This window comes from Hyperoodon ampullatus, assembly GCF_949752795.1.
Source record: "Hyperoodon ampullatus genome assembly, chromosome: X".
Lineage (NCBI taxonomy): Eukaryota > Metazoa > Chordata > Mammalia > Artiodactyla > Ziphiidae > Hyperoodon > Hyperoodon ampullatus.
This window is the reverse complement of record NC_136913.1, coordinates 65,349,409-65,365,227: the sequence shown is the minus strand read 5'-3', so window position 1 is coordinate 65,365,227 and position 15,819 is coordinate 65,349,409. Positions and strand designations below refer to the sequence as shown.

General features: G+C 36.7%; 1 protein-coding gene across 1 annotated transcript in view; it reads left to right on the top strand.

Moving 5' to 3' along the window:
- Positions 1-15,819, top strand: part of ATRX (ATRX chromatin remodeler) — a gene marked incomplete at both ends in the record, with an annotated part of 226,447 nt that overhangs the window by 143,402 nt on the left and 67,226 nt on the right. Inside the window, 2 exons of the mRNA XM_079728059.1 lie at positions 8,342-8,495; positions 11,221-11,327. Coding sequence (XP_079584185.1) covers positions 8,342-8,495; positions 11,221-11,327 — 261 coding nt within the window. The remainder of the gene's footprint in view (positions 1-8,341; positions 8,496-11,220; positions 11,328-15,819) is intronic.

The following is a 15,819-nucleotide window of genomic DNA, read 5'->3' as shown; positions in this document are numbered from 1 at the left end:
TCAAAATATCAACATTAACAGGAGTTGGGAAGCAGTTGATTCCAACCCTCATGGATGACTTTGAGGGGTTCAAGTCTTCAGAGTAGGAAGTCACTGTTGATGTGGTGGAAGTAGCAAGAGAACTAGAATTAGAAGAGCCTGAAGATGTGACTGAATTGCTGCAATCTCATGATAAAACTTTAATGGATGAAGAGTTGCTTCTTATGGATGAGCAAAGAGAGTGGTTTCTTGAGATGGAATCTGCTCCTGGCGAAGATGCTGTGAAGATGGTGGAAATGACAGAGGATTTAGAACATTTCATAAACTTAGTTGATAAATCCATTGCAGGGTGTGAGAAGATTGACTCCCATTTTGAAAGAAGTTCTACTGTGGGTAAAATGCTGTCACACAGCATTGCATGCTACAGAGAGATCGTTCATGAAAGGAAGAGCCATTATCAATGCAGCAAACTTCATTGCCTTATGTTAAGAAATTGCCACAGCCACCCCAGTCATCAGCAACCACCACCCTGACCAGTCAGCAGCCAGCAATGTGGAGGCAAGACCCTCCACCAGCAAAAAGATTATGACTTGCTTCAACGAGAGGATGCAAGCATTTTTTTAGTAATAAAGTATTTTTAAATTAAGGTATGTATATTGTTTTTTAAGACATAATGCTATTGCACACTTAATAGACTACAGAATAGTGTAGACCTAACTTTTATATGTAGTGGGAAACAAAAAATTTGTGTGACTTGCTTTATTGTGATATTGGCTTTATTGTGATGGTCTGGAACCAAACCTGCAACATCTCTGAGGTATGCCTGTGTTTTCAGAGTAAGCTTTATCAGTGAGCATTTATATTTGAAAACAAACATAGAGTGGACTTGGAAAGGTTGCGGCACAGGAAGACCCTATGCTCACCTCCTCCCCTGAGCGCAGGGATCTACACCTAAACACAACACATTTCCTCTTGAAGAAGACCTGGGGGGCTGAATGAACTGGTGCTACCAATAGAAGAACCACATAGAAACTGGTAGGAAAGTCAGATACACGGAATCCATGGGAACCCCTCCTCTTTTGCAGTGATCTACAGTAGGGAGATGGATTGCTGAGGGATCCAAGTGCAGACACACTCACCCTGGGACACAGTGAAAAAACTTTAAAGGCACCTACGGTATATGTAAAGGACATCTGTTTCCTAACCCTAGAGTTTCTGCCAAAATGACAGGGAACTGTTGGAGCCCTTGCCTGGGTAGGAGGCACTGGTGATCACTATTGTTTGGAGTTCCCTCCCCGGACTCCTCCTGCCCCATATCTGCTCCATCTCCAGCCGCCCCATCAAGGCAGCCTATGGCCCAGCACTCTTCAGGGACCTGCCCCTGGACCAGGTCCTCTCCAGCTCCAGCTATCCTCCTAAGGCAGCCTTGGGTGCAGTACTTCCCAGGGGGCTGCCCCTGGACTGGGCCCTCCTTCAGGTTCTGTGGTCCCACCAAGGCAGCCTCAGGCATAGTGGTCCCCAAGGATTAACCCCAGCTGGTGCCCACTGCAGCCCCATCTGGCCTGCCAAAGCCTCTAGGCACAAGTAGTCTACACAGGGAATGTTCCCACACAGGCATTTAATGTGCACATAGGGAATGTAGTCAGTAATATTGAAAAATATGGTGATGGATGATAACTGGTCTTATTGTGGTTATCATTGCATACTGTATAAAAACATCTAATCACTATGTGGTGCATCTGAAGCTAATATTATATTGTATGTTAATTGTAACACAATTTAAAAACAAAATGTATATAATTTATTATATGGATATAATCTTTTGTGATAGAATCTTGGTATATGATATAGAACCATAATATTAACATTAACATACCATATTTATTTGTTCAACAAATGTTTATTGTGTTCTTACTATGTGCCTGGGACAGCTCAAGAAGCTTGGGTTATATCAATGTGCAAAATACACTTACGGAGTTTACCATTCTACTAGTACTACTATTTATACATATAATATTTTAATGATATTCTACCTTTATTTCTAAAACTACAGTGTAGGTTTTAAAAAATTTATTTATTTTTGTTTGTGTTGGGTCTTCATTGCTGTGCGCAGGCTTTCTCTAGTTGCAGTGAGCGGGGCTCTTGTTGTGGTGGTTTCTCTTGTTGCGGAGCACAGGCTCTAGGCATGTGGGCTTCAGTAGTTGTGGCACGCAGGCTCAGTAGTTGTGGCTCATGGGCTCTAGAGTGCAGGCTCAGTAGTTGTAGTGCACGGGCTTAGTTGCTTTGCGACATGTGGGATCTTCCCAGACCAGGGCCTGAACCCGTGTCCCCTGAATTGGCAGGTGGATTCTTAACCACTGCACCACCAGGGAAGCCCTACAGTGTAGTTTTTTAAGGAATCTCCATACTCTTCTCCATAGTGCCTGTATGAATTTACATTCCCACCAATAGTGTAGGAGAGTTCCTTTTTCTCCACACCCTCTCCAGCATTTATTATTTGTAGACTTTTTTATGATGGCCATTCTGACTGGTGTGAGGTGATGGAGGTTCCTTAAAAAACTAAAAAATAGAGATACCATATGATCCTGCAATCCCAGTCCTGGGCATATATACAGAGAAAAACATAATTCACAAAGATACATGCACCCCAGTGTTCATTGCAGCACTATTTACAGTAACCAAGACATGAAAGGAACCTAAATGTCCATCAACAAATGAATGGATAAAGAAGATGTGGGGTGTGTGTGTGTGTGTGTGTGTGTGTGTGTGTGTGTATACACACACACACATGTATACAGTGGAATATTACTCAGCCATAAAAAAGAATGAAATAATGCCATTTGCAGCAACATGGATGGACCTAGAGATTATCATACTAAGTGAAGTAAGTCAGAAAGAGAAAGACACATACCATACGATATCATTTATATGTGGAAGATCAAAAAAGAAAAATGATACAAATGAACTTATGTACAAAACAGAAATAGACCCACAGACAGAAAACAAACTTATGGTTACCAAAGGGGAAAGGGGAGGAGGGATAGATTAGTTTGGGATTAACATATGCACACTACTATATATAAAATAGATGATCAACAAGGACCTACTGTATGGCACTGGGAGCTATACTCAATATTTTGTAATAACCTATAAGGGAAAATAATCAGAAAAAGAATATATATATATAACTGAATCACTTTACTGTACATCTGAAACTAACAAAACATAGTAAATTAACTGCACTTCAATTTTAAAAAAGGTAAGAAGAGATAAGGGGTGAGGTGGTAGCCTGAAAAGGGGATGGAGTCAGGAAAGAGATTCCGTTTTAGGAGGTGGTAAGAAGTATCTCTGATTCTTTGGTTCTGCTGGTCTTTTACTTTGGGATACATTTTGAAGACAGTGATGATGGTGATTGATTGATTGATTGATGAATTTATAGCCTAATTCTTTCAGTCATTCTATTGATTCAGAAATACCTGTTGCATATCAGTGTGCTGACACCAGAAATCAAAGGAAAAGCAAAGGGGCCTGGTCTTCAGAGGTGCTTGGTCTGGTGGGGAATGTTCTTCACTAGACTGGCAAATATGTTGCATTTCCAGTAGCACCAGTGAGTTTAGTAAGCATAGAAACATCTGTGCTACCTAAATGGGATGGGGAGAGTATCTTTTAAGTTGCATTTAACAATAATCTGCATTTCCAATGACTCCTCCCAATATTCTTGTGTAGTAGAATTCTGGTATAAAATAAAGTTTGAAAAAATAAAATAAAGTTCGTTATTATAAGAAAAAAAACTACAGTGTATCTTGCTGCAAATATGGTGTTTAAATATACATTTAGATTGCTTGAAGAAATTAGGGGTAAAAGTGTTGCTTTCTATTTGTTTGTATTTCCTTTGTGCCTTGTCTTGTAAGCATTTTTTGATATCGAGTGGATATTTAGAAGTGGCTTTGATTTATTAATTCACTGTTACTTGTCATGTATGCATACACAATACACAGTTATAACAGAAGGAATGATTAATCCATGTCGATGATGAAGTAAGAATATGCAGCATGAAATATCTATTTGTAGGTTTTAATTATTTATTCAGGATATTTATGAACTGGAGTAGCCCATATTTTTCTGGGTCACTTTTTATTTTTTTTAGAGATTACTCTGTTGTGATTATATCCAACAGGATTACAATTAGAATGAATGTATTGTATTTCCACAGAAATTGTCACCTGTGCTAAGCTTTTACACTTCTTATTTAGCTGCCACATTTGTACTAACGTTCTGCCAGCTTTTTTTATAATTGCTTACACTTTTCCCGTATATAAATTACCTTAATTAAATTGGGTAACCATTGCTGAAGTTGTGTGCAGTCTGTGGAACTGCAAAATTCCCAAAGGCACTGATTATTTGCCAGTTGACTAATTGTAGAAAGGAATTTTAGTTAGCATATGCTTGATAAGCTATGTGTCAGGATTCCTCAAAGCTACCCCCTGGTTTGGTGATTCATAGGACTCAGCATATAGTCATATTCAGGACTATGGTTTATTACAGCAGAAGAGTACAAAGCAAAATCAGGAAAGGGAAAAGGCACATATTGGTCAAAGTCCAGAGGAAGCCAGGCATAACCTTCCAAGAGTCCTATCCCAGTGGAGTCACACAGGATGTACTAATTTCTGCAGCAACAAGTTATGGCTACATATGTGAAGTGTTGTCTACCAGAGGAGCTCATTAGAGACTAAGTACCCAAGGTTTTTACTGGGGACTGGTGACATAGGCACTTTCTGCCTGGCTCTTAGCAAATTCCAGACTCCCAGAACGAAAACAGGTGTTTTCTTTCTAGGTGCCTAGACGAGATGCAGCCATCCCCTCTTCTCAGGGAAAGTCTAAAATCAGTACAGGGAATGGTTTACCATTCAAGTTCCCAGACTACAGCCAAGGGTCACCCTCTTAAGAAGGCTGTTCTAAGATGAAATTTTTGTTGACTCTTGAAGGATAGTAAAATATGCATGGAAGTTGGTCAAGAAAAGAGGGGGAGAATGTAATATAAGACATTCAAGGAAAGGCATGGAATCTTGAAAATATGTGGTACATTTAGGCAATAGTTTATTGTGGTTTAAATACAAATGAACTCTGTAAAAGTAATGGAAATCACCAGGACCCAGACAAAAAAGAAGGAATTGATAAACAGTAAGTTCAAGAAGGTATGCTATGGAAGCTCTAGGGATAGGCTAGTCTTGAGAGTAGCAGCTTTGGTTTTCACTTACCCACGGGTAAGATTCAAGGCCTTGAGCCCTCTATAAGGTGGAGAGTTCTTAGAACTCAGATTTAAGCTGAATCTGTTTAACATAGGTACATACTCCGTAGAAGAATAGGGTAGAAAAAAATTTTCCCATCAATCCAGGGAGATGACAAGGAAGCTTATCTGTGTCACCCTGGGCTGTGGGTTTCAAAAATAGTTTTCTTGGATTCATAATCATGGGCTTTCCCTCACATGGTTTATGGTTTGAATTTACATTATTTACATAGTCTAAAAATCTCAAGCTGAAATACCTCAAAAGTAATTCTGGGTTGGTGATCCCCTGGAGCATCTGACAGAAGCAGATGCAGAATCACTGTGGAGTTGTATGATGTCAACCCAGGCTACCGAGGATTCTCTCATATTACAGCTACATTGAAGGCTACCGAGGATTCTCTCATATTACAGCTACATTGAAAGTGAAATGACAAGAAAAAGTTATAGAATACCTAAAGAAGCAATCAATATTAGGAAAAGTTAGCACCAAAATAAGTTATCAGTCAACCTGACAAAGTTAACACAAAAAACAAACAGCATGATCAGGTTGTCAAGAACCACAGATATTAGAACTATTTGATAAGAATATAAAGTAGGTATGTTTAATGTGATATTTTATGAATCATGAGCATAATTTTATACCAGAAAACTTTAAACTTAGGTGAAGTAGACAACATTCTAGAAAAATACAACAACACTGAGTGTTCATTGCAGTTATTTCACAGTAGCCAAGAATGAGAAATAATTTAAATGTCTATGAACAGGAGAACTAATAAATTATGGTATATTCATGCAGTGGAATACTATATGGCAGTTAGAATTATTGAATAAGTCTCACTTCGAGTGGAAAATGAAAAACTCCATTCAGTGAAAAAGTAGGTTGTAAAATTATACAAACAGTATGGTACCATTTACATATAGTTTAAAAACATGATACATAATTACAGTTTAGTGATACAAATATAGTGAAAATATAAAAACATGAACATAAATAGTAAATATAAAGTTTACGGTTTTATTTACTTTTCCAAAAGAAGGGGGGAAAGAAGAGAACAGTATTGGTTAGTGTCACATATTAGGCTTCAGTTGCATCAGAAGTAGATTTAATGCGTTTTAAAATTTGATGAAGATGGGATATGGGAACACTGTTGTTCTTTATATTCTATATACTTTTCTGAATATGTAAAATATTTTATAACAAAACATATAAAAATTTAAAGTACTTTGCATTAAAAGGCAGTTGAGAGAAGATACAGAAACAGGTTAAACCTGTACATACCTTATTTTAAACTGTTTATATCTTTCATAGATTATTTTGTGTTATTCTCTTCTTACACCTTTTTTTTAACATCTTTATTGGAGTATAATTGCTTTACAATGGTGTGTTAGTTTCTGCTCTATAACAAAGTGAATCAGTTATACATACACATATGTCCCCATATCTCTTCCCTCTTGCATCTCCCTCCCTCCCACCCTCCCTATCCCACCCCTCTAGGTGGTCACAAAGCACCGAGCTGATCTTCCTGTGCTATGTGGCTGCTTCCCACTAGCTATCTATTTTACATTTGGTATTGTATATATGTCCATGGCACTCTCTCACTTTGTCCCAGCTTACCCTTCCCCCTCCCCATACCCTCAAGTCCATTCTCTAGTAGGTCTGCATCTTTATTCCCATCTTGCCCCTAGGTTCTTCATGACCATTTTTTTTTAGATTCCATATATATGTGTTAGCATACGGTATTTGTTTTTCTCTTTCTGACTTACTTCACTCTGTATGACAGTCTAGGTCCATCCACCTCACTACAAATAACTCAGTTTTGTTCCTTTTTATGGCCGAGTAATATTCCATTGTATATATGTGCCACATCTTCTTTATCCATTCATCTGTTGATGGACACTTAGGTTGCTTCCATGTCCTGGCTATTGTAAATAGAGCTGCAATGAACATTTTGGTACATGACTCTTTTTGAATTATGGTTTTCTCATGGTATATGCCCAGTAGTGGGATTGCTGGGTTGTATGGTAGTTCTATTTTTGTTTTTTAAGGAACGTCCAAACTGTTCTCCATAGTGGCTGTATCAATTTACATTCCCACCAGCAGTGCAAGAGGGTTCCCTTTTCTCCACAGCCTCTCCAGCATTTATTGTTTGTAGATTTTTTGATGATGGCCATTCCAACCGGTGTGAGATGATATCTCATTGTAGTTTTGATTTGCATTTCTCTAATGATTAATGATGTTGAGCATTCTTTCATGTGTCTGTTGGCAATCTGTTTACACCTTTTATAGTCAAAGTTTATGGGGAAAATAAGAGCAAAATGATTTAACATGATATGGTGATGCTGGGATCAATCCTTGTTTGAGTTTTCCAGAATTCTAGTAGCACAGTGAAATGTTTCCTGCCCCTAAGATCTTTTCTCCCTTGATCTCTACATGAGTCAGACTTCCTTCCCTTCTTCTTTTCCTCTCTCCCTCTCTCTTTGGGTCTCTAGGTCTTTCTCTCGTGGTCCCTATCTCTTGGGGTGTGCTTTGGGGGTTTTACTGTCTCAAGACCTGAGGGGCTTCATCTCTTTGGGTCTCTGTCTTTCTGAGCCCTCCTGCCACCACGTTCTGTTTCTCATACTTGCACTTTCTCAGGGTCTGTCTCTTGCTTACTGTCTCACTTGGTGCCCCTCCCCCATGTCTTTCTTCCTCTCTATACATATGTGTATGTTTATATGTGCCTTTGTGTGTCTTTCTGATTCTCTGTCTACCTCCCTCTTCCAGGGTCCCCTCTACCTTACCCTCCCCCATCTTGTGTCTTTCTCTCAGAGTATAGAGCTCTTTCTCTCCTAGGGTTGTCTTTTTCTCTCTCTCCTTCTGTGTGTGTGTGTGTGTGTGTGTGTGTGTGTGTGTGTGTGTGTTTTGCACCTTGCACCCCTCTCCCACATCCTTACCAATCTCTTTCTTTCTCACTCCCTCCCTGGGTTGGTTGGTCTATATGTCTTTCTCTTAATCTCTGTCTTAATCCCTCTCTGGAGTCTTTCAGCTTCTTCCCTTATTTGCCTACTTATGTATGTTTCATTTATTTTGTTTAGGTAAAGCTACTTCCTCTTCTAATCCAAGCAGCCCAGCTCCAGACTGGTACAAAGATTTTGTTACAGATGCTGATGCTGAGGTTTTAGAGCATTCTGGAAAAATGGTACTTCTCTTTGAAATTCTTCGAATGGCGGAGGAAATTGGGGATAAAGTGTAAGTTCTTTTCCTATTTTTATTATATGAACCTTTTGATAACATTTTTATTGTTTAAACAATTTATTTAAAGCAATCTGTTTTGTTTTCTTCTTTTTAAAGATGTAATTTCATGGTTAGTGTAGTGACAGCTATCTTCCTTCTAAGTCACTGTTTCTGAGTGCATATTCTGGTTATTTCTTCAGTACTGTTTTCCCCTTCTGGCTATAGTATCTTGAACTTATTTCCTTGAGCCAAGTGTCTAGTTGATATTTGTATTTCATCATTTTCAGAATCATTTTTCAATCCATGTGGTGTGGCTTCTACCCTATTACTTTACTGAGTTTTCCCCCCCTAAGGTCACTTAATGACCTTCTAATTTCCAAATCTAGTGGACACCTCTCAGACTTTATTTCACCTCTTTGACTACTCTCTTTATTATTTCTCCTTTGTTTTTTGTTCCTGTTTGTTTTACTTCTAGCATTTGTGCCCCCTTTCCCTTCCCTGGATTTCAACCCCCAATCTTATCCTTCATTTTATTATTTAAAAAACATACCTTTAAAGTTTTGAACCAGACTTACTGTTTAGGCTTTTATAAGATCCCAAGTTCTGGTCATAAAATATTTTTAAAATATAATGCTTTTAATATAACAATTTTTTGTTAAAAAATGTAAGCACTTTAACATAAGGCTAAAATAAAACAATCTTCTATCTTTAAAAAAAATGTCAAATTTAATTTCTTTAACTTTCCTGGAAAGAGGTAGCTCTGTTATATTTTCAAACCACCTTTTAATATACCTCTACTCTACACTTAACACATTCTGATGTACTTGATGTGTCTTTTCGCTGGATAGTGAGTTGTTTGAAGACACAAACTGTTTTATTCCTTTTTAATTAACTCCTTCACCTGGCATCTAATAAGTACTCACTATAAGTTATTTTTGTTACATATTGCCACTTATACAGAAACAAGTGGTTCAGATAAGGGATGATGTTGGCTTGGAATGGAGTAGTAGTAGTGGAGATGAAGGGTATGTTTTGGAGTAGAAACAACAGCACTTGGTAGATTAAATGCAGGGCAGTAAGAAGGAGAGTGTAGTCAAAGATGACCCTCAGGCTTTCCCCCTAAGTGGCTGGTAGATTATGGTGTTATTTACTAAAATGGAGAAGATTAAGGGAGAAGTAAGGTTATTAGAGGTAGTAAAGAGTCCTGCTCTGGCTTTGTTAAGTTTCCAAGGCCTATTAGATGTCCGTGAGAGATGTCAAGTAGAAAGTGGATATTTGAGCTCAGAGTTCCTGAAAGACCAAGAGAGATTAATGCTCTAGACATGCTTATGCTTTTTTATCTATTAACTTCTGTAGTTTAATTTTTATTGGGTACCATACAAGAATTTTATGAGTATAGGGGAAATTTTAGTAGTCTTTTAATTTCCTAACCAGTTCAAGAATCTCTTCTACCACGTTCATCATGGATGTTCTCCTTGCCTCTCCTGGGTAGAATATTTTCCATCTCAGAAGGATCCCTATAGTTGAATACTTCAAAGTGTTAGAAAATGGATCCTTATCTTTAGTTTATACTCTTCCTATAGCTATTTCCCCCCTGGTCTAAAATAGAATATATCGACTGCTTTTTAAAAATACTGTTATAATGATCATTTTTAGTTATTAACCCAACTGATAGGTGTTATCAACGTTAAGACTATAAAACTGCATTTCTGGAATTGTGATTACCACTATTCTTTATTTGTCCAACATTTCATTATGGAAATTTTCAAACATAACAAAAAGTAGAAAGAATTTTTAAAGTGAATACCTGTTACCTAGAATCTATACTATATTCTATATTTTATCATACTTCATTTATTACATATCTATCCATAAGCCATCTTATTTTCCTGATGCCTTTCAAAGTAGGTTGCAGACATCACTACTACTATTTCAATTGTCTCCTCTTCAGATAATGGTGGGTTTATCTCTCGTCACTTTTAGCTTTTTCTTCTCAGTTGATTTATCTGTTCTTTATATGGCATAATTTCAGTCCTGACATGGTCTTGAATATACTTCATTTTTTTAGCACTTATCTCAAAATATGGTCACAAACACTTCAGCTGAATTTTTATTAACACAGAATTATAGTGAGGCTGGTTCTTGTTTATTCTGGACCCTATCCTTCCATTCCTGCAGTCTGATGGAGCAGTTTTCCAACATCTAAATAACACTATTGGTTCATATCGACTTGTGGTCAACTAAGACTTTTTTTTTTTTTTAAGAAGAACTTTTGTCAAATCAGATTCTTCTAGTCCCTATTTGTGCAGCTGAAGCTTAGGCAGAAATTCATTTTTTTAGCATATGAATATCCAATTTTGCCAAGACCATTGTTAAAAATACTAATTTTTTTTCCATTGAATTGCTTTTGCCTATTTGTCAAAAACCAATTAACTATAGTGTAACTTTATATCGGGACTATATTCTGTTCCACTGATTTGTGTTGGTCTCCTCAGTACTACACTATTTTGATTACACTAGCTTTGTGTTGATACCATGTGGAGTAGGCCTCCAACTTTTTTCCTTTCAAAATTGTTTTGGCTACTGTGTGTGCTTGGCATACCCATATAAACTTTAGAGTCAGCTTGTTAATTTCTACAAATTTCTAATTTTTAATTCTTTTGGATATTTACTGAGGTTTAGATTAGAATCGTGTTGTTTGTGAATCTTCTAATCCATAAAAACTAACTTGTCTTTTTAGCCTTGTTTTCAGCCAGTCTCTCATATCTCTGGACTTGATTGAAGATTTTCTTGAATTGGCTAGTAGGGAGAAGACAGAAGATAAAGATAAACCTCTTATTTATAAGGGTGAGTTACATTTGTATATCATAATTTTAAAAACATTCGTTTAAACGTATTGTATAAACATTTTAACAATAGAAGAAAACAATATTACCCAGACCCACAACCCTCATATATCTATTTTTTCTGTCCTTTCTTTTTGTCCTTATCCATATGTGGTCTTTATTGCTGCAGTTGTAGCAAAATTTTTTTTTGTTTTTTTAAACAACGTTATTGAGTTATGAATCACATATCATGCAGTTTACCCATTTAAAGCGTACAATTCAATGGTTTTTAGTACATTTTCAGAGTTATGTAACTATCACCATAGTCAATTTTCGAACATATTAATCAACACCAAAGAAACCCTGTACCCTTTAGCTGTCACTCTGCTAACCCCCTTTCTACCTCTTTACCCCTAAGCAATCACTAATCTACTTTTTTTCTATAGATTGACCTATTCTGGACCTCTCATATAAATAGAGTCATATAATATGTGGTCTTTTGTGACTGGCTTCATTCGCATAGCATGTTTTTAAGTTTCATCCAAGTTGTAGCAAGTGTCAGTGCTGTATTCCTTTCTGCGGCCTAATAATATTCCATTTGATGGATAATACCCACATTTTGATTATTCATTCATTAATTCATAGATATTTGAGCTGTTTCCTCCTTTTGGCTATTGTGAATAGTGCCGCTATGAACATTCGTATACAAGTTTTCATTTCTTTAAACATCTGTTTTTAATTCTTTTGAATATTTAGTTAGGAATGGAATTATTGGGCCATATGGCAATTCTAAGTTTAATGTATTGAGGATCCACCAAACTCTTTTCTACACTGGCTGCACTATTTTACATTCTTAAGAAGTAGTGTTCAAGGGTTCTGATTTCCCCACGTCTTTACCAACACTTGTTTGTTGTTGTTGTTGTTGTTGAATTATAGCCATCCGAGTGGGTATGAAATGGTATCTCATTTTGATTTTGATTTGTATTTCTCTAATGACTAATAATGTTGACCATTTTTTCATGGCCATTTGTATATCTTCTTTGGAAAAATGTTTATTCAGGTCCTTTGCCCATTTGTCTTTTTGTTACTGAGTTGAAAGAAAGTTAAATATTTTTGTGTGTGTGTGGTACGCGGGCCTCTCACTGTTGTGGCCTCTCCTGTTGCGGAGCACAGGCTTCGGATGTGCAAGCTCAGCGGCCATGGCTCACGGGCCCAGCCGCTCCGCGGCATGTGGGATCTTCCCGGACCGGGGCACGAACCTGTGTCCCCTGCATCGGCAGGCGGACTCTCAACCACTGCGCCACCAGGGAACCCCCCCCCCCAAAAAAATTTTTTTTAATTAAAAAAATTTTTTTCTGCATACCAGGCCCTTATCAGATACATGCTTTGTAAATATTTTCTCATTCTTTTCGTTGTCTTTTCATTTTCTTGGTAGTATTCTTTGATGCAGAAAAGGTTATCATTTTTCTTCAGGAATAATTTATTCTTATATACCTTAAGAGGTATCCTAAGACTTTTAAACTTTTAATATTATTTAAAAGGAAAAGAATTGAAACACATCCTGTTTGTAGGAATATCATTACTAAAACTAGATCATTTATTCAAGAAATCCTTAATATTTGAATCTTGTAGAATATTACAGTCCTTAGGACATAAACAAAATTTGACTTGATGAGACATACTTACTTTTGCTGTTTTGTTTGTTTTAGTCCAAATTCTCAACGGAGTAGATTTTTTTTATTGAAGTATAGTTAATTTATAATATTAGTTTCAGGTATACAACATAGTGATTCAGTATTTTTGCAGATTATACTTCATTAAAAGTTTTATAAAATAATGGCTATAATTCCCTGTGCTATACAATACCCTTGTTGCTTATTTATTTTATACATAGCAGTTGGTTTCTTTTAATCCCTTATGCCTCCCTTATGCCTCCTCTCTTGCTTCTCCCCACTAGTAACCACTAGTTTGTTTTCTATATCTCTGAGTCTGTTTCTGTTTTACAATATACCTTTGTATGTGTTATTTTTTATATTCTACGTATAAGTGATATTATACAGTATCTGTCTTTCTCTCTCTGAATTATTTCACTAAGCATAATATTCCCTAGGTCCATCCATGTTGCTGAAAATGGCAGAATTTCATTCTTTTTCTTATGGCTGAGTAATATTCCTCTGTGTGTGTGTGTGTGTGTACCACATCTTCTTTATCCATTTGTCCATTGATGGACACTTGGGTTGCTTCCATATCTTGACTACTGCTGTGTACATGTATGTGTGTACATGTATGTGTTTGAATTAGTGTTTTCAGGTTTTCTTATAAATACCCAGGAGTGGAATCACTGGATGATATGGTGGTTCTATTTTTAGTTTTTTGAGGAACCTCCATACTGTTTTCCATAGTGGCTGCACCAGTTTACATTCCCACCAAGTGTATACAAAGGGTTTCCTTTTCTTGACATCCTCGCCAACATTTGTTATTTGTAGATTTTTTGATTATAGCCATGCTGGCAGGTGAGAGGTCATATCTAATTGTGAGTTTGATATGCATTTCTCTAATAATTAGCTATGTTGAACATCTTTTCATGTCCCTGTCAGCCATCTGTATGTCCTCTTTGGAAAAATGTGTGTTCAGGTCTTCCATCCATTTTTTGATACTGTTGTTTGTTTGTTGATATTTAGTTGTATGAACTGTGTGTATATTTTGGATATTAACTCCTTGTTGGTCATATTGTTTGCGAATATTTTCTCGCATTCTGTGGGTTTTCTTTTCGTTTTGTCAGTGGTTTCCTTTGCTGTGCAAAAGCTTTTAAGTTTAACTAAGTCCAATTTGTTTATTTTTGCTTTTATTTATTTTGCCTTAGGAGATAGATCCAAGGAAACATTTTTACACTTTATGTCAAAGAGTGTTCTGCCTGTGTTCTCTTCTAGGAGTTGTATGGTTTCAGGTCTTACATTTAGGTCTTTAATCCATTTAAAGTTGATTTTTTATACAGTGTGAGGAAATGTTCTAATCTCTTTGTACATGTAGCTGTCCAGTTTTCCCAGCCCCACTTATCAAAGAGACTGACTTTTCTCCATATATATTCTTGCTTCCCTTGTTGTAGATTAATTTACCATAGGTATGTGGGTTTATTTCTGGGCTCTCTATTCTGTTCCATTGATCTATGCATCTGTTTTTCTGCCAGTACCACACTGTTTTGATTACTGTGTAGCTTTGTAGTATAGTCTGAAGTCTGAAAGGTTGATACCTCCAGTTTTGTTCTTTCCTTTCTCAGGATTGCTTTGGCAATTTGGGGTCTTGTGGTTCCATATGAATTTTAGGGATTATCTATTCTAGTTCTGTGAAAAATGTCCTGAGTATTTTGATGGGGATTGCATTAAGTCTGTAGATTGCTTTGGGTAGTATGGCCATTGGATCGGAAGAATTAACATTACTAAAATGACCATACTACCAAAAATCATCTTTTAAGCTAACACACTGAATTTAACTAAAAAGTTTGCTGAAAGACATAAATCTCAGTGTTGTCAACTTGTTTTTATATTAAGACTCTAGGGTGTGATGATATGAATTTTGCTTGGAGTGGAAGTAGTAGTATTATGTTTGCAGTTAAAGAATTAGAATGGAAATTATGTATGATAAAATATAAAAGTGTCATAAGTACTTTATCTGTTGGTATTTTGTATGAATGTCAGGCTTGGGTAAAATTTTACTGCACTGTGCAAATGTTGACATGTCTGATCAGTGTTTAACTTATAAAATCACAGTTCTTTACTTGTACATACATGCTCACAAATATGTAATTGTCATGAAATAGGAACATATGCTGATATTTGTGGCTAAATTATACAATATTTTTGGCACATAAATAGGCATTCTGTAAATATTTGTTCAGTGAATGAATAAACGTGTTCTATGTCTCTGGTTTTTATCTGCTAGTATCAACTTGTTGATAACAAGGTGGGAAACCTGGTCATTTATAGATTTAATTAAAAAGAAGCTTCATGAGCATAATACAGCTTAATCATATTCTTTTGAAAGTTTTATAGGATTCTAATCAAGGAAATCTTTTCAGACATTTACATATAGATGAAATACTTTTGAAAAGTACCTTTGCTATTCAATATCTGTTGGAAGGAAATCTGTAGTTAATTTATTTGTAATACAATGAATTATCCCTTGATTAAAAAAAATTTATCTTGCTTTGCAAATTGAATATATATGACCAGCTTTTTTTTTTTTTTTTTTTTTGACTGTGTTGGGTCTTTGTTGCTGTGCGCAGGCTTTCTCTAGTTGTGGTGAGCGGGGGCTACTCTTTTTTGCAGTGCACGGGCTTCTCGTTGCGGTGGCTTCTCTTGTTGCAGAGCATGGGCTCTAGGCACCCGGGCTTCAGGAGTTGTGGCTCATGGGCTCTGGAGCGCAGGCTCAGTAGTTGTGGTGCACAGGCTTAGTTTCTCTGCGGCATGTGGGATCTTCCCGGACCAGGGCTCGAACCCGTGTCCTCTGCATTGGCA